This window comes from Pipistrellus kuhlii, unplaced genomic scaffold (assembly GCF_014108245.1).
Source record: "Pipistrellus kuhlii isolate mPipKuh1 unplaced genomic scaffold, mPipKuh1.p scaffold_m20_p_10, whole genome shotgun sequence".
NCBI lineage: Eukaryota > Metazoa > Chordata > Mammalia > Chiroptera > Vespertilionidae > Pipistrellus > Pipistrellus kuhlii.
Genome location: NW_023425405.1, coordinates 21,290,334 through 21,314,042, shown reverse-complemented (window position 1 = coordinate 21,314,042; position 23,709 = coordinate 21,290,334). Strand labels below are relative to the sequence as shown.

The following is a 23,709-nucleotide window of genomic DNA, read 5'->3' as shown; positions in this document are numbered from 1 at the left end:
AATTCACTGACTGATGGGAGCCCTGCTGAGGTCTCTTCATGCTCATGGGTGAGAGTTCTCCCTTGATTTCAGCTGAGGCCATGGAAGACTGTTTTACCTGCAACCCTGTGACTGTGCTTTTTGTGAAAAAGAGGAAGCAATGTGGATGAGCTACTCATCCTGAGCTATATACTTCTTATGTCTCCAAGAAGGTCTTGCACCCACCAAATTGGAGAATATTGATTGAATCATAAATGTGCTACAGTGCCAAGCTTGCAGCTAGTCAATATTAGGAAGAGCTTCTGTTTCTTATATGGGTTATATTTCAGTGTGAGGTCATCTATTTCTGTGAATGCATATATTGATGTCATCTCAATGGGCAAATAATAATCACACAACAGTAAGAACATGGAATTAGAAATCAGAGGCGAGGAGGAGGTTGATGCATTATCTCCTGAAAAGGCTTCCAGCTTGGGGCCTGGCAAACTCAGGAAGGGCCGTTGCATCTTATCCAGGACTTAACTGGTCCCAGGGGAATAAGAGACACGCAGCAAAGAAGCCTACTTTCTAGGCGGGGCCAATGCGGGGGCAAAAAGAGTTTTCAGCTAGGAGTCAGATTGTTTGGGTTAGATCACATGAAATCGCAAAGATCTGTGGACTGTTCTCATAAGAAGGTATCATCTACCCATATTATTATTATATTCTCAATGATACCTTAATTTCTTTCGGGAGATAAACATTTACCAAGAATAGTTCCTTTGCGATTCTCTTCTAATTAATGAATGAGAGTCGCAAATTTGATGTTGAATAAAAATGTACCTCATTAGAAAGATTTTTGTTCTCTTTATGTTCTTGCACATTTTCCCCAAGATCCTGAATAAGGCATGTACATGGTAAGTAGTGAAGACTGGATAGGCCATGGAGACAATAAAGAATAATTTCAGGCCTTCTCATTTGCACGGAAACTGTTCATAACTTTTAAATATTTTTCTATTTTCTTTTTAGAAAAGCACCATAAATTTTTATAAGGATACATTCCCACCAAGTCCAAGCTACTCTGTATGTGTAATCAATTAGTGTTTCTTGAATGAAAGGAATGAATGGTTATCAGAGTTCAGAGAGACACCACTTCTGTATACATAACCCAGTCTAGCCAGTTACGAATAGTTCAGAGCTTGGAGGGAGCAGAGACACATGTGACTCTGCTAGTTATTCAAAATAAGACAAAGTGAACAGGAAATTTTTTATTTATACTTGCTGTTATAAGACGTTTTGAATGTTTGGATGGCAGAATTAATGAGATAAAAATGACAGTCTCTTGTAAAGGGATGGGTCCTTTGATGGTCACTTCCTTCCATCGCTGTCACCATTTAGGCTGCCCCTGGAGGCACAGTCTAAGATGAGGATTTAGATGCAAGTAGTCTCTGGAAGCATGAGTAAGAGAGCAGGGAGGAAAGGTCATGGAAGGAGAAAATCAGAATAAGGTGCAATATTGCAGTTGTGCTTGGACATCAGGAGATGGATTTTGTTGGAACCTGCAGAGAAGCACTGACCACCTACTGAGCTGTCCTGGACACAGAGGCTGAGCTTTCATCCCTGGCTCCTTTCTCTCCAGGAGAGTTAGCACTTCTGCAGCTCTGACTGCACTGATGTGCAAGCCACATGGGATCCCATGATAAAGAGGAGGCCAGAGTAGAAAGCTGAGGGACTCCCAGCCTGCAGGTGAGGGGGTGCTGTCAGAACCAGGTAAATGCACACAAACTTACATGTAATTGTTCACTGCAGCTGAGGCTAATACCAAGGTGGGATGGATGGATTGGCACTAGAATCTCCACTGTGATGGTCTTTCTTCACACAAACTTCTATCATTTCCTCTGTGTGATCACCAATCTCGAAAGCCACAACTTTTTGAAGCACCACATCTTCTTGTACATCAGACTTAACATCAAACAGGAAGTGCTGTCCTATTTAATTTTCTCTGAAGAGGCACCTTGATTTCACTTAATAAATTATCAGATGACAGTATTTGCATTTCAGAGGAGTGTCTATCTGAACCATAGATGAGTCAGTTAAAGTAACCCATGGCTGCCTTTGATCCCAGAACTTCACATAGTAAATAATTGTGCTAGACTAGAGATCGGTCACAGTGTTTATAGAGTACAAAGAGGACTTGAGCCTTTATTATTTATTAAGCAATTTGTTGTATTTGCTTGTGCATTATTTGCCCCGGTTTACAAATATAAAAACTCAAACAAACAGTTTCTAAGTCACCATCCCAAGGCAGGTCAGAATATGAACAGACAGGTCTGGGAAGCTGGATCTCTTTCCTCTTCAGCAGGTCCCCTCCCAGGTGAAAGCTATTATGCAAACGATGTGTGTTAGAGCCTGCATTTCTGAAAGGGACCTTTGGGCCCATGTTCTGATTTTGAAGATGCCTCTCTCTACCAAATGCAAAAGGGTGGGCGATTGAAAGCATAGGTGGAAGTCAGTATCATCCATGTTTGAGTTCCAATTCTGATATTTGTTAGCTGCACCACCTGAAGCCAAGTATCCAAACTCTCTTACAATCATTATTTTCACTTGTAATGTGGGTAATATATGCTGTCTCACAGAAAATGTGCAATAAATAAGGTGATTGAATTAAATGAACAAAATGTGTGGAATTAAAGTCATCTGCATTAACCAATAAAATTGTACACCAGTCTATAAATGTCTACATCATTCATTTAATAGCTTTGATGCTCAGCTGTTTTCTGAAGTTTCTGTCCTAGGCAGAAGTAGGAATTTAAGATGTTCTGATGGAAAATGGGGGCAAGCTAAGACCCTCCCACCTTCACACCTTTCCGTAGTTTAGAAACACTGATCCCCTGCAGTAACTCCCAGAATCCTGCCTGAAATTTCTATTGGGCTTCTGTTTTCTTGGTGAATCTTCTGCTAATCTGGAAATTGCCCTAGTTACTTAGCTCATTTATTAGGGGGACATAATGGCATCCCTCCATGTGAACTAGGACAGGACAAATGCACATTCTCTGTGGTAAAGTTTTGTGTCCTAAAGTTAGATAGTAATCAGTTGTGTATCCTCACATGATGGATGACCTCCCCCATCCGAGCTTAGAGGCTCTTGAAATGGTAAAGTAAGGGCTCTGTTATGTCCTACTAGAGGCCTGGTGCATGAAATTTGTGTATGGGTAGTGATCATGGCCTGGCCATTGATCAGGGTCTATCTGTGCGGCAACCAGCGAGGCTCTGCCTTGGCTGTCCTGGTGTAACCCACTCGCTGGTCCTTGCTCCCACCACTGCCTCAGGTTGCCTCCCTCTGCAGGGTGACCAGTGGGGTGATCACACGGACATCCCCCCACCCCCCCACCAGCAGCCTTTTTGGCTAGCCTAGGGCCTGCAGGCTGGAAGCAGCTCCTGTGTTGAGCATCTGCCTCCTGGTGGTCAATGCATGTCATAATTACCAGTTGTTCTGCCATGCATTCCCCATTTAGTCAATTTGCATAGCAGGCTTTTATTATATAGAACTAGAGGCCCATTGAAGGAAGATTCCTGCATTTAGGGCTTCCTTCAGGATCTGCTTCCCTCCCTTTGCCACCACCCCATCTGCTTCATTCCTGCCCCACTTGCTTTTCCACAGCTTCACTTAGCTTTCTTCTACATTGTCTTCAGTCTTTGCTCTGTGCCTAGATATGCAAATTAACCATCATCATGGTTGAGTTAATTTGCATACTTGCTCCTGATTGGCTGGTGAGCATGGCTTGTGGGCATAGTGGAGGTATAGTCAATTTGCATGTTTCACTTTTATTAGATAGTAGGGCCAAGCCCAGGAAGCATCCTGGAATTCTAGGGCTAATGTTGATTTTGGAAACCTGGAGATGCAGGGTTGACATATGTGATATATTCAGAATGTCCAAGATCTGCAGCTTCCTGCCTATAAAATGGTATATTGAGAGCTTCTTCCTCTGTAAAGTGGACACACATTGTTTTCAATGCATTAGCACACACAACATAGACCCCACTCCATCACAGCAGGAGTTCCTGCCATATCCTAAGAAGTGCAAGGTGCTGGCAGAGCTGGGAGGACACTCAGGAAAGCTCTGGCTGAGCTCAGCAGGGCAGGGAGGATGTTGCAAAAGAAGCTAGCTCTATAACTTGCTAAGGCCCCCTCCCTCTCCTGTGATATCCTCATCTGGGAGAGGGAGGTTTGAGTACAGAAAGCCATTGACCCTGCAGGGCTGTGTCTAAGCTGCTGGCACAGAGATACACAGCTGAGTCTCCCAGCTGCAAGGTGCTCATGGCCAGCTCAGAGCTGTAGTTATCAAACTGTTTTCCTGAGAACCTATCAGGGATATTTCCTATCTGTCTCTTCTTCTTTTCATAATACTCAATGAGGAACTGCGGGCCATGTCCCAGAATCTGCTGGTACCAGTACACACTGCTATGCCCAGAGATGGGGTGGCACTTCAGAACAGCCTCCGCCCCACGACTTTTGATTAGATGTCTTGGGGACTGGGTGACTCCAGCAGCCACTGGACCTGTGAAGAAAGGAGACAGAAACTGGAGACCAGCACAAGAAACAGATGGACAGGCCACCAACAGTCAAGAACTTTGGGTTCAAGGGATGTCCCACCTGAACTCAGGACTCACCAGCCCCCAGAAGAAAGAGGGCCATGTAGCAGAGGAGCTGAGGGGCCCTAAAAGATTCAGGCAGGGCAAGACTGATCATCTTTCAGCTCTGGGCTCTGGTGTTTGGAGTGAGAGAGCAGAGGGTTTGCCTCTCCCTTTGCTCTATTTGGAGGGCTTGCCTGTGACGTCACTGTTCTGATGTCACTGTCCTTGTAGGTTCCCACTGGCAACCTGCACTTCCTAGACATGCTCAGTTGGCCTAGGCATTCCCCATTCTGTCCATCTTCCTATCAGTAGATGCTCTGGCTGTCCTGAGCTGGGCCAGGCAGGGTTTGTGGCAGGTAACCATTTCCCAGCTTCTCTGTTTCCTAAGAGCAGGTGCTTCTCACTCTACCTGGCTTGAAATATCCCGGCTGCCTGACTGAAGGAAGTACCATCACACTTTCCACCAAACATATGCTCCAAAAGAGAGCTTAACTCCAGGCAAGGCCAAATTCCTGGCTCTCTTATTTGACAACACACCTGCATAGCAGTTAATGTGAGAAAATATGATTAGCAAACCTCTGATTCATTAGACAATCTCCCTGATGTAGGGACCAAGCCAAGATTCTCTCCCTCCCACAGGGCCCCATCAGCAGCTCATTCCATGGATCCACAGTGCCCTCAAGTGGCCACTTGTGCAGTAGTGGTATTGACACTGCCCAGGCTGGCTGGCTTCTGAATTAAGAATCAGAACTGGATAGGATACTGCAAGCTCCTGCTGATGTGATGTTCACCTGTCTCAGCCCACTCTTTGCAGGTGGCACTGAAGGAGGGATGGTGAATTTTTCTAAGGAAATACAAATTCTAAATCAAATCAATGAGTGTTCTGGGAAAGAGGACACTATGCATGCAGCTGCCCTGGGAAGGGAAGGAAGGACCTTGGGCAAAGTGCTTTCTTTAACCAAAGATAATTCCTGAGGAGAACTGACTTTGGCCTTCTATCAGTCAAAAAATCTAAGCAGCTGGAAATAGACCATTTATGAAAAGGGAGCTGCCTAATTATAGATTTTTTTTGGGGGGGGGCAGGCTTTTTTATTCTTTTGCTTTTTTAAAATAATTGATTTTTTTAACTTTTTTTTAAAAATATATTTTATTGATTTTTTACAGAGAGGAGGAGAGAGGGATAGAGAGCTAGAAACGTCGATGAGAGAGAAACATCGACCAGCTGCCTCTTGCACACCCCCCACCGGGGATGTGCCCGCAACCAAGGTACATGCCCTTGACCGGAATTGAACCCGGGACCTCTCAGTCCGCAGACCGACGCTCTACCACTGAGCCAAACCGGCTTTGGCTGATTTTTTTAACTTTTAAATTATTGATTTGTAGGAAATATTTATATTTTGAATACATATATATTTCATATATATATTTTTTTCTTAATGTATCTTGTTGAACAGAATTTTAAAACTTTTAATAAAGAAAAATATTCTTTTTAAAGATCAGAATATTTTTGGTCCTCTCAAAGACATTTTTGCCTATTCCAAGGTCATGAAAAGAATTTGTTCAGCTCTCTCTCAGAAGCTTTATTGAGAATGTTGATCCATCTCATAATCATTTTTGCTTATGGAACTATCAGCAAACTTTTTCTAGAAAGGGTCAGATGGTAAAGATTCCAGTTTTCTGTTCCAGCTCCCCACCTCTGCCCCTGCAGTGCCAAAGAGCCAGAGACACTGCACTCACAAGTGAGCGTGGCTGTGCTCCAGTAAACTTGGTGTATGGATACCAAAATCTGAATTTTATATTATTTTCCTATTGTCACAAATATTATTTTTTCAATTTTTTTCAACCATGTATGTAAATATCATTTGTTAGCTTCTGGGCCATTTAAGAACAAGTTAGAGGCCAGATTTTGCCCACTATTCATAAATAATGAGATTTAATTTTTTTTATATGCAAACATTTTTTCCAGCATCATTGTTGAAATTACTATTTCCCTCCTTTTTTGGTACTTTTAGTGTTTGATCTAGAGAAACAACATGCATCTTTACCCACAAAAATATCTATTAATCATAGATTTTTTTTCATAAATGCCCTTGATTAGGAGAGGATGTTTCCAATTATTTCTGATTTACTGAGTTTTTACCTGAAACATATGTTTAATTGTATAAAGTGTTGTGTTATTTTTTTTTTTGAGCATCAATAGAGATGATCACATGACCTTTCCTTTTTCTTTTCTTTTGTTTTAGTATTTGAGAATTTAAATTACATTTCGTATTTTTGAATGTTAAACTGGCTGTACATTGCTTAAGTAAACACCATACTAGGTGAAGAGGCATTATTCTCTGTAGATATTGTTCTATTTGATATATTGGAATTCTAAAAGGATTATTAATCTGTGTTCTAGAGGTATGTTGCCCTATAGGTTTTTGGTGGTTTGTTTATTTATTTGTTTGTTTGTTTGTTTGTTTTGGCAATAAGTGCCTAATGGTGTTAAGTAACCCATCATTAGGCACTTAGCAGCCATCTAGATTGGTTTTTATCACATTGATTATAGCAGCATCACAGTGCTGGTGTTCTAGTGAACCTTTTTTCACTTAATAGGGCCCCAAAGAGCACAAGAGTAGTGATGCTGGCCAATTCTAACATGCCAAAGAGATGTTATAAAGTGCTCCCTTTAAGTGAAAAGGTATGCATGTGTAAGTTAAACAGTATATATAAGGTTTGGTACAATTCGTGGTTTCAAGATCCACTAGGATTATTGGAAAGTATACTCCAAGGATAAATGGGGAACCACTGTAACTATTATTCAGATCTTCTTTGGATCAATTTTAACACTGTCTCAAGTAGGGTTTTTATTAAACCAAGCTAAATTTAAATTTCTATTAAAAATAGATTTGAAAAGAGGAATGCATGTTTGCCTGAAAAAATACTAAAACAATATATGGATGTACATTAACCGGCATTATTGTGGCTGACAAGTGCTCCTGGATAATTATTTCAATGGCAATTCGTATATATTATTGATTTCAGAGAGAGGGAGAGAGAAGAAAGGAATAGAAACATTGATGAGAGAAAATCATTGATTGACTGCCTCTTGTGCATACTTCCCTCAGGATCTAACCCATAACCTGGCTGTATGCCCTGACTATGAATCGAACCAGTGACCTATCAGTTCCTGGGTCAATGTTCAACCACTGAGACACACTGGCTGGGCTCAATGACAGTTCTTACTGAGGATTCTAATGTATATATTTTTAAGGCTGCTGACTGCATGTGGTCTTGACAGTGCTCTGTTTAGTGTGGTCTGAGTCAGTGACACTCAGTACAGGGAGTTTACTGTATGTTAAAACTTTATATTTTACAAGAGAAGATTTCACCATACCTGACACTCAGCCTGAGTGCTCAAGCTCTATTGTAGAATCTTAGTAATTGTATAATGGAATCCCAGAGCTCCACAGCCAGAATATTATTATTATTATTATTATTATTATTATTATTATTTATATAATTATTATATAACTATTAATTACATATCTAATATAATTATTAAATAACTAGTAATTACATAGTAGTATTTTGAAGGTCATTTCCTTACCTCCCACTATCAGAAAAACAATTAAAGTCCCAAATGCACTTATCCCCCTTGATAAGGGAAGAAGAGAGCCACTTGTTTGTTCTGGGACTCTGGGAACTGTGAGGAGAGGTGAGCACATGAGGGTTTGAGAGCAGGAAGAGGGTGACTCTGCAGCGCTGTGGTTAAGCTGCTGGCACAGAGGTACACGGCCGAGTCCTGCTGCTCTGCACCCTGGATCTTCAGAGTGGAGTAGGAGCCATCAGGCCTCTCAGCAGAGAACCGCTCTTTAGGCATCCCTGATTTGTCTGTGGCCTCCTTGCCTTGAAAATAAATCAAAAACTCTGGGCCCTGCCCCAGTGTCTGTCGGTACCAGTAAAGTCCAGTGTGTCCAGAAATTGGATCGCAACTGAAATTGACATTCTTTCCCCTTTCTGTGACTCTGTGCCTGGAGAACTGAGACACTCCAGCTTTGGTGTGACCTGTGGAGACAGAAGTTGGGGCTAGAGTGAGGAAAAACAATAGTAAACATCTCTCACACACATACACACACACACACACACAGATAAACTTTTGTCCATAGTTAAAGTGAGTATTTTTAAGGACTCACCTTCCCCTAGGAGACAGAGGGTCACCCAGCAGAGGAGCCTGGTGCCCATAGCAGGGTCAGGACAGGAATGGCAGGTTTACTAGGTCTGGATACTGTGAGCATAGGCAGAAGAGGAGGGGCACCCCCTGTCCCCACAAGACAGTTTCCATAGTAACATCATTTTTTCTTTCAATCTCTTCATCCTCAGGGACATGTGATGTATATTATAACACCCTTGGGTGACTAATTTGAATATTTATAAGCACCTTTTTCAATAAATTCAATGCATGGCTATCTCTTTGGACTCTTGTGTTCTCTACATGCAGAGGTCTCACTGCATTTCTAAGCTTTTCTTCTCAATCACCAGCCAGTCCAGTCCCCTGGGTATTTTCAGTAAAACAGGGAAACAACATCAATACCAGATAGCAAAGAGTGAATTCACTGTCTTATCTGCAAGTCAGGATCTCCTGTGAGCATCCCTGTTTCTGTCACCATATCTTCCTCTCTGCCAGTCACACATGCTCAACCTTATTCATTTCTTAGACCAGGGTGGGCATTGGGCATTGGGCATTGGGCATTGACTTGGCTTTGCCTTGAAATGCACTGACATTCAGAGATATGAGAAAAAAAATTATTCCCTGGGAAAGTGTCTGAATTGAAAACTCTTACTCTTTCTGCACGTCATGACCAAATGCCCATTCTATGTTCATTACCCTCCATGTCATTTTATGGCTCTATAGCCCATAGCAACGCCTTCTGTCCTAGGTCACCATGCAGTAAGCTATAGTTTTCTATAACTTCTTTGTGGAAGAAGACTCCACTTTGTTGACCTTTAAGACACTAGTGCATAATAATATACAAGGGGGTTGGAATAGATGTCATTTATAGTTGACTTTCCACTTTGGAGACATCAGTCTCAAGCTGATGAGGTGAAAAACCTAGAGCTGGGGAAGCACCTTCCTAGCTAATGGGGTAGCTGCAGAGGACAGACTGACAGACGGCAACAGTGGGGAGTGTGTGTTCCAGGCCCTGGGTCTGGTCAACACCTGTCAAAAACTGCCCCAAAGGTGGTTGTCCACATACATAGAGGTTCAACCTGCTGACAAGGGCCACTGGGGGCTACCCAGTGCAGGGGTTTGTGAGTCCAGGGTGCAGGGCCTCTTCCTGCCTTTTGTACTGAGAGGAGGTGGCCCTGCAACTCTATGGCTTCTTCACTGCTGCCACAGAAGTACACAGATGTCTGTGAGGGGGCTGCCGATTCCAGTGTGAGGACAAAGGTCTCTTTATTTTGTCTAAGGACACTTTAGCAACATCGCCTTTAGAGGTGATCCCAACACTAAGTAATAAATCATACTCAGCCCACGGCTCAGGTCTTGGCGATACCTATACATAACAATGTGATTATTAGTCTGGTGACAACTCAGTGTTGCTTCTTTTCCGCCCCTGTGACCTTGTATCTTGGGCTCTGGGTGATTTGGGCATCCACGTTTCCTATAAAGAGAGAGCCACAGACTTGATGTTGTCATCCTAAAACAAAGGCTTGGACTGAGGTCTTGGGTATTCAGGGCAGGAAGCCCACCTGTTCTCACCTGCCCACAAGAGACAAAGAACCACCCAGAAGAGCCTGGTGACCATTTCAGGTCCAAGGCAGAATCTCATGTCTTCCTGTTCTGTTTTGAGAAAATAGACTCAGGGATGTCACTGTCCTTGATAAAAGCTTGAGCTGTAGACCTCACCTGCCACACACCTTCCCCACAGGAACAAATCAGTTATCCTATCAGTTACAGGAACCATCTGATGTCAAAGCCCCAAGGTCAGGGTCATTGGAATCTGAAGACTTGTTTTACATTGTCTCACAATTCACTGACTGATGGGAGCCCTGCCACCTGTGCTCAGGTCTCTACATGCTCATGGGTAAGAGTTCTCCCTTGGTTTCAGCTGAAGCCACAGAAGACTGTTTCACCTGCAACCCTGTGACTGTGCTTTTTGTGAAAAAGAGGAGGCTGGTTATTAATGTGGATGAGCAATTCAGTCTGAGCTACACACTTCTTACATCTCCAGGAAGGTCTTTCACCCACCAAATAGGAGAATATTGATTGAATCATAAATGTGCTACAGTGCCAAGCTTGCAGCTAGTCCATCAGTACATGCTTCTATTTCTTATACAGGTTATATTTCAGTCTGAGGTGACCCCATTTCTGTAACTATATATCTTGATGTTATCTCAATGGGCAGCTATAATCACACAACAGTGACAAAGGACTTGAAGTCAGAAATCAGAGGCAAGGAGGAGGTAAATGGTCATCACCCGGAAAGGCTTGCAGCTGGACGCCTGGTAAATCCAGGAAGCTTATCCAGGACTTCACTGTTCCCAGGGCACTAAGAGTCACAGAGCAAAGCAGCCTACTTTCTAGGCGGGGCCAATGTGAAAAAGAGGAGTTTTTCAGTGAGGACTCGCATTGTTTGGGTTAGAGTACATGGATCCCAGAGATCTGTGGACTATTCTCACAAGAACATATAATCTTTCCATTTTGTTAGCATTCTCAGTGATACCCTAATTTCTTTAGGGAGATATACATTTACTAGGAATAGTTCCTATGCCATTCTTTTTTAAAGTAGTGAATTAGAATCACAAATTTTGTGTTGATTAAAAAATATATGTCATCAGAAAGTATTTTTCTTGTCCTTGTGTTTTTGCACTGATTTTTCCCAAGCTCCTGGATAATGCCTGTGCATAGTAAGTAGTGAAGGCTGGATGGGCCGTGCAGGCAATGAAGAATAATTTCAGGCCTTCTCATTCTCACAGGACCTTTCCAAGACTTCTGAATCTTTTTTTTTCTTTCCTTTTTAGTAGAGTACCTTAATAATATACAAGCATATATCCACTCTTTACCTGATTCACTTAGGGTTCATTGAGTGAAAGAAATGAAAGATTTCCAGAGACCAGGCAGACTCCACTTCTATAAATATAACCAAGTCTAGTCAGTCACAAAGAGGTTCAGAGCTTGAAGGGAGCAGAGACCCTTGTGAATCTGTTGAGAATTAAAAATAAGCTAAAGTAAACTGGGGGAAATAATTTATATCTGATATTGTAAGACTTTTTGAGAGATAGGATGGCAGAATGAATTAAACAAAAATAGCTGTGTCTTCCAAAGGGATGGGTCCTTTGATGGTCACTTCCTCCCATCACTGTCACCATATAGCCTGCCCCTGGAGGCACAGTGTGAGACACAGGCATAGATGCAAGTAGTTTATTTTGGAAATGATCTCAGGAAGCAGGAAAAAGAGAACAAGGAGGGAGGAACCAGGAAGGAGAAAACCTAAATAAGGTGCAATATCATAGTTGCATAGAGACATCAAGAAATAGATTTATGGATTTTATTGGAACCTGCAGAGAAGCACACAGACCACCTACTGAGCTGTCCTCCTGAATTCAGAGGCTGAGGTCTCATCCCTGGCTCCTTTCTTTCCAGGAGAGTAAGCACTTCTGCAGCTCTGACTGCTCTGCTATGCAGGCCACCTGAGTTCCTATGATAGAGAGGAGGCCATAGCAGAAAGCTGAGGGACTCCTAGCTGGCAGGCGAAGGGGTGCTGTCAGAACCAGGTAAACGCACACAAACTTGCATGTAATTATCCACTGCAGCAGAGGCTGATACCAGACGTGGGCCGGGAATGGATGGACGGCACTGGAGGCTCCACTATGATGGTCTCTCTTCACACAAAACCGTCCCTTCCATCAGCTCTTCTTTGTGATCAACAATCACTCTGAAGCCACAACTTTCTGGAAGCACCACACCTTCTTGTACATCAGACTTAACATCAAACAGGAAGTGCTGTCCTGGGTCCCCTTTACATTTTTCCCTTAAGAAGCAGTTACTATAGTAAATCTCACCCAATAAATTATCAGATAATAATATTTACATTTCAAAGAAGTTTCTATCTGAGCCATAGATGAGTCAGGCAAAAGTAACCATACCTGCCTTTTATCCCAGAACTGCACATAGTAAATAATTGTGCTACACCAGATATTTGTCACAGAGTTTATAGAGAACCAAGAGGACTTGAGCCTATATTTTTTATTAAGCAATTTTTCATATTTCCTTTTGTTAAATCATTACAAAACACCCATTATTGGCCCCAGTTTACAAAGGCAAAACTCAAACAAATATTTTCTGAGTCACCGTCCCAAGGCAGGTCAGAATATGAATAGACAGGTCTGGGAAGCTGGATCTCTTTCCTCTTCAGCAGGTCCCCTCCCAGATGAAAGCTGTTATGCAAATGATGTGTGTTAGAGCCTGCATTTCTGAAAGGGACCTTTGGGTCCATGTTCTCGTTTTGAAGATGCCTCTCTCTATCAGATGCAGAAGAGTGCGGTGATTGAAAGCGTCGGTGGAAGTCAGTATGGCCTATGTCTGTGTCCCAATTCTGATATTTGTTAGCTGTACCTCCGTTAGCCAAGTATTCAAACTCTCTAACAATCAGTGTCTTCACTTGTAATGTGAGTGATTTGTGCTACCTCACAGAAAATGTGCAATAAACAAGGTGATTATATTAAATACACAAAATGTGTGGAATTAAAGTCATCTGCATTCACCGATCAACTCTGTACCCTAATCTGTAAATGTCTGTATTATTCATTTAATAGCTGTGATGCTCAGGTGTTGTCTGCAGTTTCTGGCCTGGGCAGAAGAAGCGATTTCAGATGTTCTGATAGAAAGTGGGAGCAAGTTGACAACCTCCCTCCTCCATACCTTCCAAGTTTAGAAACACTGATCACCTGTAGTAACTCCTAGAATCTGGCCTGAAATTCCTAGAGGGCTTCTGTTTCTTGGTGAATCTTCTGTTAGTCTGAAAATTACCCTAGTCATTTAAGCTCTTTCATTAGGGGACCTCATGGCCTCCCTCTATATAAACTAGGACAGGACAGAGGCATGTTCTGTGACATGGCTCTGTGTCTTAGAAGTCAGCAGGCAATCAGCTGTGTAACCCCAAATGATGTGTGACACCCCCCCCCCCCATCCCATTGAAATGGGAGAGTCACAGCTCTGTTCTATCTTATGAACCAGACCCAGGCAGCACCATGGAATTCTGAGCAATGTTGACTCTGGAGGCCTGGAGATGTAGGGTTGACATATATGAAATATTTGAGATGTCCAAGGGCTGAAACTTCCTGCCTATGAAATGGTATACTGAGTGCTTCCTCCTCTTTAAAGTGGATACACAATGTCTACCATGCATTAGCACACACAACATGGACCCCACTCCATCACAGCAGGAGTTCCTGCCATGTGCTAGGAATTGCCAGGTGCTGGCAGAGCTGGGAGGACACTCAGGAAAGCTCTGGCTAAGCTCAGCAGGGCAGGGAGGATGTTGCCAAAGAAGCTAGCTCTATAACTTGCTAAGGCCCCTCCCTCTCCTGTGACATCCTCATCTGGGACAGGGAGGTTTGAGTACAGAAAGCCATTGACCCTGCAGGGCTGTGTCTAAGCTGCTGGCACAGAAATACACAGCTGAGTCTCCCAGCTGCAAGGTACTCATGGCCAGCTCAGAACTGTAGTTATTGAACTGTTCTGCCGAGAACCGATCAGGGATGTTTCCTTTCTTTCCCTCCTTCTTTTCATAAAAACTAATGAGGAACTCGGGGCTCTGGCCCAGAGCCTGCTGGTACCAGTACAGATAGCTGTGTCCGGAGATGGGATGGCACTTCAGAACGGCCTTCCCTCCTTGGCCTTTGATTAGGTGTCTTGGGGACTGGGTGACTTCAGAAGACATGGAACCTGTGGAGGAAGCAGACAGAAGCTGGAGACCAACACAGGAAGCAGATTGACAGGCCACCAACAGTCAAGAACTTTGGGCTCAAGGGATGTCCCACCTAAACTCAGGACTCACCTGCCCCCAGGAGACAGAGGGCCACGCAGCAGAGGAGCCAGGGGCCACTGGAAGATTCAGGCAGGACAAGACTGGCCATTTTCCCACTCTGGGCTCTGGTGTTTGGGGTGAGAGAGCAGAGGCTTTGAGTATCACTTTGCTCTGACTGGAAGACTTGGTGATGTCACTGTTCTGATGTCACTATCCTTGTAGGCTCCCACACAACCTGCACTTCCTGACAGACGTAGTTGGTCTAGACCAGTGGTGGGCAAACTGCGGCTCACGAGCCACATGTGGCTCTTTGACCCCTTGAGTGTGGCTCTTCCACAAAATACAACATGCAGGTGCGCACATATAGTGCGATTGAAACATCCTGGCCCATGCGCAGAAGTCTGTTTTCGGCTCTCAAAAGAAATTTCAATGTTATTTGTCTCTGTTGACTAATGAGTTTGCTGACCACTGGGCTAGACTTTCTGCCCATCTTCCTATGAACAAGTGCTGCTGGCTGTGCTGAGCTGGGCCAGGCAGAGGTTTTGGCAGGTGTCCATCCTCACAGCTTCTCTGTTTCCTAGGAGTATGTGCTCCTGGCTTGAATTATCCAAGCTTCAAGCTGACGGAAGTCCCATCTCACTCTTCACCAAACATATGCTCCAAAAGAGGACTTAACTCCAGGGAAGGCCAAACTCATGGCTCCCTGCTGTGACAACACACCTGCATAGCAGTTAATGTGAGAAGATATGATCAGCAAACCTCTGATTCATCAGATGTAAGGACCAAGCCAAGACTTTCTCCCTTAACCCTCTGCCTCCCACAGGGCCCCATTAGTAGCTCACTCCGTGGATCCACAGCGCCCTCAAGTGGCCGCTTGTGTAGTAGCTGTGTTGACACTGCCCAGGCTGGCTGGGTTCTGTCTGAATTAGGAGCAGGACCAGCCAGGACAATGCAAGCTCCTGCTGTTGTGATGTTTACCTGTCTCAGCTCAGCCTTAGCAGATGGTAGTGAGGGAAGCATGGCGCATTTTTCTAAGAAGAAAATTCAAAGTCTATATCTCATCAATGATTGTTCTGGGAGAGAGACACAATGTATGCAGCTGCCCTGGGAAGGGGTCAAGGCACCTTTGTTGAAGCGTTCTTGTTAACCAAAGATAATTCCTGGGGAATTCCTGACCTTAGGGTTTTACTAGCCAAAAAAAAATCTAAGCAGCTGGAAATATACCCTCTATTAAGAGGGAACTGCCTACTTATAGATCTTGGGTGGTTGTTTTGCTCTGTTTTTGACAACTCTTTTGTTTAACTTTCTGTTCTTTTTTCAAAATTGAATTGCTTACCTTTTAAGTTATTGATTTGTAGAAATTATTTCTATTTTGGATACTTGTCCTTTCTTAATATCTTTTGATGAACAGGATTTTAAAATTTTGGCAAAGTAAAATGTGCTTTTTAAAAATTAGAATATTTTTGGTTCTATCAAAGAAATCTTTGCCTACTCCAAGGTCATGAAGAGAATTTGTTCTGCTTTCTCTCAGAAGCTTTATAGATAATTGAAAAAGCTGACCCATCTTATATTCATTTTTGTTTATGGAATTACCAGCTAACTTTTTATGGAAAGAATCAGATGGTAAAGATTTTGGCTTTCTGTCCCAACTCCCCACCTCTGCCCCTGCAGTGTCAAAGAGCCAGAGACACCACACAAGTGAGAGAGTATAGCTGTGCTCCAATAAACTTGGTGTATGGATACTAAAATCTGAATTTCATATAATTTTCCTATGTTACAAACATTGTTAATTAGCTTCTGGGCCTTATAAGAACAAACAGAGGCCAGATTTTGCCCACTCTTGGTTTATGGAATGAGATCAGGATTGAGATTATTTTTCATATGCACACAGTTTTCCAGCACTATTGTTGAAATGATTATTTCCCCCCTTTTTGTGGTACTTTTAGTGTTTGATCTAGAGATCACAACATGCATCTTTATCTTACCTGCAAAAATGTCTATTAACCATAGGTTTTTTCATAAATGCCCTTGATTAGGGGAAGGATGTTTCCAATTACTTTTGATTTACTAAGAGTTTGTATCTGGAACAAATGTTGGATTGTATAAAGTATTTTTTTTTTGGCACCTATAGAGATTATCTTATGATTTTCCTTTCTTTAGTATTTGAGAGGTTAAACTGCATTTCGTATTTTTGAATGTTAAACTCTACATTTCTGAGATAAACCCTTCTTGGTAATGATTTATTATCCTCTATAGATGTTTTCTATTTGATATGGAATTCTATAAAGTTTATTAATCTGTGTTCCTGAGGTATACTGGTCTATCGGGGTTTTTTTGGTGATTTTTTATATGTTAATATCTTGGTCTCATTTGAATAGCATAGTAGTGCTGGCCTCAGTGTGAGTAGGGAATTATTCCCTGTTTTCCAGATTTCCTACTAAGTAATCCTTTAGGGTCATCCTATCAATTTTAATATGATATACTTTCATTTTAATTTAATTAAAATTCCTTTATAATTTTCCTTTTGTATTCTTCTTTGCCCCATGGATTATTTAGAATATTGTTATTTCACTTACAAATATTTGGAAGTTTTCCCATACTCTTTCTGTTGGTATCTAATTTAGTTCCTCTATTGTGAAAGAACACACTTTTGAATTATTTTTTAAATGTGTTGATATTTATTTTATACCCAAAGTCTATAGTATACTGGCCATGGTCCAAGTGCACTCAATAAGAATTTATATTCTGCTGATATTGGGTGATCTGTTCTATAAATGTTACTTGGGCCAAGGTGCTCAATGTTATTAATGTTTTCTGTTTCCTCACTAACTTTATTGTGGGGGAGGATGTCAGATTATTCAACCAATTACTGACAGGTGTTCAAATGTCTGACTATAATTGTAAATTTGTTTGTTTCTCCTTACTGTTTTTCTTCAGGGTTTTAAACTTTCTTTTTAGATCATAAATATTTATGATTGCCATATTTTCTTGATCATTTTGTCCTTTCATCATTAGAATATGAGGTGTGTTTTTTTTATCCCAGACTATATTCTTTCCTCTGAAATTGACTTTGTCTGATGTTATTATTGCTGCTCCAGCTTTCCTGTGCTTAGTGTTAGCATGGTATATCTTGTTCATTCTTCTGAGTCTTTATGTTCATAGTATATTTCTGGTGGGCAGCATACAGTTATTGATTTTTCATTTTTACTCAAAATCACAATCTATGCTTTTTATTTGGGCATTGAGACTACTTTGATTTGGTATGACTATTGATCTAGTTCATTAGTATCTATCATAAACTTGCTATTTGTTATATTAGCCCCATCTTTTGCTTGCCCCTCTTTACTTCTTTTTATGTCCTCTTGGGTATTATTTTAATGATTCCATTATCTCTATTTTTTATTGACTTAGTAGTTATAATTCTGTGTTTAATATTTTAGTGGTGGCTCTAGAATTTGCAATTTACATATTTGCCTTAACACAGCCTACCTTGAAGTGGTATTATACCACCAAACATAGACTAGGTAATCCTTACAATGGTTAGATAATTTATCTGCTCTCTGTCTTTCTCTTGTTGTCATACATTTTACTTTTATGTACCATAGTCCCTCCTTATCTGCAATTTCGCTTTCCAAAGTTTCAGTTACCAGCAATCAAGCACCCTTCAGAATTATTAAATGGTCAATTCCAGAAATAAACAATTCCAAAGTGTTTTACTTGAGCACCATTTTGAATAGCCTAATGAAATCTTGTGCCATCTGGTTCTGTCCCATGCAGGACATGAACCAACCCTTTGTCCAGCATATCAATTCTGTGTACACAACCCACATTAGTCACTTAGTAGCTGTCTCAGTTGATTATCACATTGACTGTAACAACATCACAGTGCTTATGTTCTAGTCACCCTTATTTCACCTAATAGTGGCCCAAAAGCACAAAGGTAAACAGTATATATAGGGTTCAGTACTACCAGCAGTTTCTTGGAAAGTATCTATACTATCACTAGGGTTCTAGAAAATATCCCCCCAAAATAAAGGGGGGATACTGTAACTGTTTTTCAGGTCTTCTTTGAATCACTTTTCTTTAACATTATCTCAAGTAGGGTGTTTAATAAACCAAGCTAAATTTAAATTTCTATTCAAAATAGATTTGAGAAGAAGATAGATGATCGTAAAGAAAAATAATAAAACAATATATAGCTGTACATTAACATGCATTATTGTGGCTGACAGATGTTCTTGGATAATTTTTTAAATTAATATATATTAATTATATATTATATATATAATTAATATGTATATATATTAATATATATATATATATATGATTTGAGAGAGATGAAGGGAGAGGGAGAGATCAAAACATCAATGAGAGAAAAACATTGATTGGCTGCCTCCTTCACACTCCCCACTGGAATTCTAGCCAACAACCCATGTGTTCTGACTGGGGATCGAACCAGCAATCACTCTTTTCATGGGTCAATGCTTAACCATTGAGCACTCAATGACAGTTCTTACTGAGGATTCTAATGTGTATATTTTAAGACTGTTGGCTACATGAGGCCAGGACTGTGCTCTGCATTGGTGGACCACACTGAAGTTTAGTGTCATCTGAGTCGGTGATGTCCAGTGCCAATAGTTTATTGTAATTGTGTTCAAACTTTATATTTTACAAGAGACCATACCTGACACTAACCTCAGTCTCAGTTATAGAATCTTGATCTGTATAAGGAATCCTAGAAAACTAGGCAAAATGTCACTACCCAAGGTGACCTGTTCTGGTATTTTGAAGGTCATTTCCTGACCCCCCACTATCAGAACAACAATTAAAGTCCCAATGCACTTAATCCACTCCTTTGTTAAGGACTTTGGGAACTGTGAGGAGAGGTGAGCACATGAGGGTTTGAGAGCAGGAGGAGGGTGACTGTGCCATGCTGTGGTTAAGCTGCTGGCACAGAGGTACATGGCCGAGTCCTGCTGCTCTGCACGCTGGATCTCCAGAGTGGAGTAGGAGCCATCAGACCTCTCAGCAGAAGCAGAGAACCGCTCTTTAGGCATCCCTGATTTGTCTGTGGCTTCCTTGCCTTGAAAATAAATATATAAAACTCTGGGCCCTGCCCCAGTGTCTGTTGGTAGTAATAAAGGACCCGGTGTCCAGAAATTGGATCACACCTGAGAGTGACATTCTGTCCCCTTCTTGTGACTCTGTGCCTGGGGGACTGGAACACTCCAGCATCTGTGTGACCTATAGAGACAGAAGTTGGAAATAGAATAAGGACAAATAATTGTGATCATCAAACACACACATAAAACACAATGAAAGGACTTGGTCTTCTGAGGACTCACCTGCCCCCAGGAGACAGAGGGTCACCCAGCAGAGGAGCCTGGTGCCCATGGCAGGGTCAGGACAGAAATGGGAGGTTCCCCAGATCAGGGTCCTTGTGAGCATGAGCAGAGGAGGAGGGACTGCCCTTATCCCCACATGGCACTTCCTTAGTGACATCACTGAGCCTCAGAATTTTCTGATATTAACTAATTACATAATGAATGAATTAATTATATCTCAGATGCTAGCAACTCTGAGATGCACCATTCTGTTAACTACTCTTAAGAAAGAAAGAAAGAAAATATATTGTCACTCATAATCAGAAATGTTGAAAGATGAAAATTGTGAAAGAGAATGAATGAGAAATAGTAATTCAAACATGAATATAAATACACACCGACTCTGTTTTCATTTTTGGTTGTCATCCCTCTGAGCTCCCATGTCTTATTGCTCGGATCCCACACTCCCTATCTAGCCAGTATTCTCTAGTGTCTTGTTCTCTTAACGTTTTTAGTTAAACATTTCCACCTGAACTCAACAGCACGTTACAGTTGAGGTCTTCACCTTCCCTTTGAGGTCTCCTAATTCTAATCTTCATCCTGATCAATCTCAATTAGAGAGTCCTGTCCTTTTTATGATTTGGGCAACAGTGGGATATGTGTGTATTGGAGGGTGGGGGTATGGATGGGAGATTGTCCCGTTTTCCCCTGAGAGCAGTTTGAACTCAAAATTCAAAACTTCTGGGAATAAAATGGTGCCTCTGGTGAGTTCTGATCTAAGTTGGTTAGGTCCTTCTATTAAATTTGGAGGCAAAACAACAATCTATATTATAAAAACCCATTGGCCCTAATGCCATAAGACCAAAGTCCTGCATGGGTGGGCGGGGCTGTGTGCCTGGGTGGGCAGGGCTGTGAGAATGTCCAGGCAGCGCAGATGGGCAGGGCCACGCGATTTCGCAGGCTGGGCTTCTAGTATCCTCTAGAAATTCATTTATCTTCATAATGACTTTTGTCCTCACTTCCTTATCAAGATGCCTCCTCTGTTGCTAAGGCAGTTCTAAAATAAATAGATGTCCCCAAATTACAAGGCTTCATAAATGGGGCTTCTCTCGATCAATGGAGCCTCTGCTGACAGGAACAGCTTTTCTAAGTAGCCACCAAATATGAATTTCATGTTGAATGCTACTGTTCCTCTGCTTATTCAATTACCAGAATATTCCCAATAAAATGCTATTTGCACTTACACAACAACGGGTACACAGGCACACCCCAAGATGATGGATCTTAGTTCACACAGAGGGTCACGCTGCTGAGGTTCTCACTGGAACCCCTCAGACTGACATTCCATTGCAGAGGAGTTGAGTGAGAGCATCAGAAGGGGCAAGATTTTCTCCTGGTGAGACAGGGGCCTCAGGAAGGAGTGCCCCGCCACACACACACACACACACACACACACACACACACACACACACACTATGCCTGCCCTATTTGTATAGAAGGCAATTGGCTGCCCATCGCTGTATACTCACTGCTGGCACAGAGGACAAAGAGGTCTGGTTGGTGCTGGCCATCTTCAAAGTCACAAGAAAATGCTCATTCTTGTTACAGGAGACATGGTACCCTTCTATGACTATCCCCTTTGGAAGTGCTGCTGAAACTGCGTGAATAATGCGTCAGCCTCAGCCCCTGTCTTGCGTATTGTTGAAACCAGTGGCACACATCCTGGGAGCATTTCAGGGTCACCTTCTTTCCTGATTGTATAATATAATACCTTAGGGGTCTGGGCGATTGCAGCATCCTTGGGGCCTGTTGGAGAAGCAGATGTAGCTAAAGACAAGGCTTGAGGGATAAGCTGGATACTTAAAGAGGTGGGGGGACTGGAGCTGGGACTTTGCAAACCCCTGGCAGAGGTTTCCAGCTGAAAGCAGAGCTCACCTGCTACAAGGAGATGACGCATCACACAGAAGAGGCGGGGGCATGACCAGGTCAGGGCGAGATGGGGCTGTCCCAGCTAATTGGTCTGACTACAGACTGAGAGGGTGCTCAGGGGCCCTTCTCCAGTGGGCAGACAGGTTTTCCTGGGATGTAACGGCCTCCCATTCAGCAGAGGCTCCATGGCCCAGGGCTCCTACAGACTTTGCTCAGGTTGAATCAGCAACTCCTCTCGTAGATGTACTAGCTCAGCAGGGCCTGCAGGGGAGATGGGTTATGGCTTGGATGCACTGAGTGTAGGCTTCCCACATTTCTCTGAGATAATTGCCTCTGTCTGTATCTGTCCCTGCCATCAAGGCTGCCTTGCCCAAATCCTTTTACTCTTGATCTCATTAATGTTTAGAGGGACCTCCCACCTCTTTCATAGCTAGAGGTAGCCCTGCAATAACTGAAAACTTCTTCAACATCTGCCCAATGTTGGACTCATGCCCAAGTTTTCTTAACTCTTCTCCGTTCTCCCAGAATGTCCCCAGAGCTCTTTAGATACCAATGGCATCACGGTGCCATCTGGTGGCCAAGAATTCAAGTTTCCAAGTTTCTTCATTGTTCCTTCTGCAGTGGTCCCAAGGATGCTGGGAAGAGTTTGCAGGATCAGCAGGGAGAATATTCCCCAGAAGCAGTATCTTTTAACTTGTATGCTCGAAGTCTGAAAGCTCTAATGTCAATATTCATTCAAACCCAACTCTATTCCTTTGACTTACCTCACTTAATGTCTCATCTGCATTCTACTTAACTGTTATCACATTATCTGGCAGGTATAGTCTAAAATATGTTTCCTTAAAACTATTTTGTGGAAAGGAGAAATGGAAGGAAATAATGTTTAGTCTAAAATAGGAATAAAGACACACAAGTTGAAGTGTGAGAAGGTTCTTTTAACGTCATCACTAAAAATATACAAAATGCAAAAAAGAAAAGACAATCATTTTTATATCCAAAATACAGAACAGCAGCTCACAGTTATATCAATCCCCTCAACCTCAAGGGCATGTGATATATATCACAGGACTCTTGGATGACTTATTCAAAATTTTATAACTCCTTTTTTCAAAAACTTCAATGTGTGACTGACATTGTGGACTTCTGTGCTGGCTGGATGGAGAGATCTCACCACATCTCCAAGCTTTTCTTCTCTTTTAGCACTCATTCCTGTTCCCTGGGCATTTTCACTGAGACAAGTCAACAGCAGCATAAATACCAGATACTAAAGATGAATTCACTGTCTTATCTGCAAGTCAGGATCTCCTGTGAGCATCCCTCTTTCTGTCACCATGCCCTCCTCTCTACCAGTCACATATGCTCAACCTTATCCATTTCTTAGGTGAGGGTTGGCATCGGGGTCTGACTTGGCTTTGCCCGGGAATACACTGGCATATTCAGAGACACAAACGATGGAATGATTCTTGGGAAAGTGCCTGAGCTGAACCTTCTATTTTTCTGCAGGTCATGACCAAGTGCCCTCTCTGTGTATTAACTTCCAGGTTATATTGAGTTTCCTGGCCCATAGCAAAGTCTCATGTCCTTCTAGTTCACCATGCAGTTAGCAATACGTTTCCCATAGCTTCTTTATGGAAGAGGACTCCACTACATTGATTTTTAGGACACTAGTGTTTAATATACAAGAGGGAATCTGAGTTATTGATGACCTTCCACCCTAAAGGCATCAGACTCAGGCTCATGATGAGAAAAGGTAGAGCTGAGGAAGTGGCTTCCCAGCTAACAGGGCAGCTGTAGAGGACGGACAGACAAACAGCAATAGTAGGGAGGGTTGCCCAAGGCTCGGTTCTGGT

General features: G+C 42.3%; 2 gene segments (V, D, J or C); both read right to left on the bottom strand.

The window, feature by feature from the left end:
* The window catches only part of LOC118714156, a 47,105-nt gene extending 32,234 nt beyond the window's left edge, over positions 1 to 14,871 (bottom strand). The window contains 1 exon segment of the V gene segment in view: positions 14,637 to 14,871. Coding sequence covers positions 14,637 to 14,715 — 79 coding nt within the window.
* Positions 14,872 to 19,312: 4,441 nt separating this feature from the next.
* LOC123651985 lies at positions 19,313 to 20,187 on the bottom strand. The segment is given in 2 exon segments: positions 19,313 to 19,850; positions 19,952 to 20,187. Coding segments are annotated over 2 exon segments (695 nt in total).
* Positions 20,188 to 23,709: the final 3,522 nt, after the last annotated feature.